The 2,214-nt window shown below is 61.4% G+C and overlaps 1 protein-coding gene across 1 annotated transcript in view; it reads left to right on the forward strand.

The window, feature by feature from the left end:
- The window catches only part of IRX3 (iroquois homeobox 3), a gene marked incomplete at its 5' end in the record, with an annotated part of 3,986 nt that extends 2,010 nt beyond the window's left edge, over positions 1–1,976 (forward strand). Inside the window, 3 exons of the mRNA XM_011360180.2 lie at positions 16–832; positions 1,023–1,089; positions 1,554–1,976. Of these exons, the coding sequence (XP_011358482.1) occupies positions 16–832; positions 1,023–1,089; positions 1,554–1,608 (939 nt within the window). The remainder of the gene's footprint in view (positions 1–15; positions 833–1,022; positions 1,090–1,553) is intronic.
- Positions 1,977–2,214: the final 238 nt, after the last annotated feature.

The raw sequence follows: 2,214 nt of genomic DNA on the forward strand, positions 1-2,214 counted from the left end.
AAGAAGGAGAACAAGATGACGTGGGCGCCCCGCAGCCGTACCGACGAGGAGGGCAATGCCTACGGGAGCGAGCGCGAGGAGGAGGACGAGGAGGAGGACGAGGAGGACAGCAAACGGGACCTGGAGCTGGAGGAGGAGGAGATGGGAGGGGAGGAGGAGGACACGGGGGGCGAGGGCCTGGCGGACGACGACGAGGAGGAGATCGATTTGGAGAACTTAGACGGTGCGGCCGCGGGGCCTGAGCTGGCCCTGGCCGGGGCGGCGCACAGGGACAACGACCTCAGCCTGGGACCCCTTTCAGACTCCAAGAACAGCGACTCGGATGAGGGCTCCGAGGGCTTGGAGGAGCGTCCACTGCCAGCCCTGAGTCTGGCCCCTGCACCGCCACCAGCGGTGACCACTGCTTCGCTGTCTCCACCTTCGCCCCCCGCAGGCCTGGACCCCTGCGCTGCTCGCACACCAGCGCCCGCATCCGCCCTGCAGAAGCCCAAGATCTGGTCCCTGGCGGAGACGGCCACGAGCCCGGACAACCCGCGCCGCTCGCCTGCGGGCTCCGGGGGCTCTCCCCCGGGAGCAGCCGTCGCTCCCCCGGCCTTGCAGCTCTCCCCGGCCGCCGCCGCCGCTGCGGCTCACAGACTCGTCTCCTCGCCGTTGGGCAAGTTCCCCGCTTGGACCAACCGGCCGTTCCCAGGCCCGCCGACCGGCCCACGCCCGCACCCGCTCTCCCTGCTCGGCTCGGCCCCTCCACACCTGCTGGGCCTTCCCACAACCACCGGCCACCCGGCCGCCGCTGCAGCCTTCGCTAGGCCAGCGGAGCCCGAGGGTGGAACAGGTGACTGCTGAGTGCAGGATGCGAAGGCGGGCGGGGGCGGGCTCTGGGGGTCACCGCGGGGCTGGCGGAGATGGGCAGGGCGCTTACTATGGGGCGCAGGGCACTTACTACGGGGCGCCTGCCTCCCGCGGCCCTGGGCGCCCGAATGGAGCGGTCTAAAGGCCCTGCTTTTTCTCCCCGCTTGCCTTAGATCGCTGTAGTGCCTTGGAAGTGGAGAAAAAGTTACTCAAGACAGCTTTCCAGCCCGTGCCCAGGCGGTAAGAGACCCCGAGGTGGGCGTGGGGGTGGGGCCAGGCAGGCGGCCGAGAAAAGAACCAGAGCAAACTGCAGCTTTCGCCCCCCCAGGGGATCGCAGCTGGGAAGCGCTTTTAAAAAGGGACAAAACACACTCTTCCGTCGTCCCGGAGGGCCCAGAGGCGGCTCTGCAGGCCTGTCCCAGGCCGGGCACCCAGATGCGGCCCAGGCTCCCGCTCTGTGGGACCCCGCGCCCTGCTGAGCCAGCAGGCCTCGGATCCCACCTCCTTTCAGCCCCGGACCTGGAGTCCTGACGCCTCCTGCCCATCTTACCTTTAAACCGGAAGACCAACTTCTACAGCTGACAGCATTTTTCATTGCGACACCTCCCTGTCCCTACCTCAGCCCCGGGTCGAGTCTTCAGTCCTAGGCAGCGCTCGTGCCCCTAAGTCTCACGTCCTCTGCTACCACTGCCTTTCTCTTGCAGGCCCCAGAACCACCTGGACGCAGCACTGGTCTTATCAGCTCTCTCCTCATCCTAGTTCGTTAAAAAAGAATTTTTTTAAATCATTATATTAATTGTAAAAAAAAAAAATCCTCTGTATAGTTAAGACTTGTAAGCATGTCCGTGTATGAATACCTAAAAGAGAAAACAAAAAAAAAAAAATAATAATAAAAAGAAATTAAACAAGGCCCCTCGGTCCTCCCCAAGTCGCTTCTGTACCCACATTCGCTGAGTCTGTGAGGTTGGTTGGTTTGGTTGATTTGGGGGAGTGGAGTTTCCGTGAGAACAAGTGTGTCTGACTTTTTTTATATATATAGAAAAATGTATATATATGTGAACCGAATTGTACGAGAAAGTATCTATTTTTGTCTAAATAAATGAGCTCTTGCCACTTTGACTACATAACCCGCCTGTCTGCCCCCAGGGGGAGTGTTTGCTGTTTTTGTTCTATTTTGTCACCCCCTTCCCCCATCCTTGCCTCCCGTGTTTGAAGAGTCACCCGAATCAGCGGAACGGAAGGAGCCACAGGTTTGGACCGGGTGGCCGGAGGACGGCGGCGGCAGCAGCGGAGGAGGACCAGGAGCGGCTGGGCTCGGGGCACCGCTGGAGAAGGGGCAGCTGGAGAAGTTCCTGGGGTGCCCGA

Source organism: Pteropus vampyrus, unplaced genomic scaffold, assembly GCF_000151845.1.
Source record: "Pteropus vampyrus isolate Shadow unplaced genomic scaffold, Pvam_2.0 Scaffold51, whole genome shotgun sequence".
Lineage (NCBI taxonomy): Eukaryota > Metazoa > Chordata > Mammalia > Chiroptera > Pteropodidae > Pteropus > Pteropus vampyrus.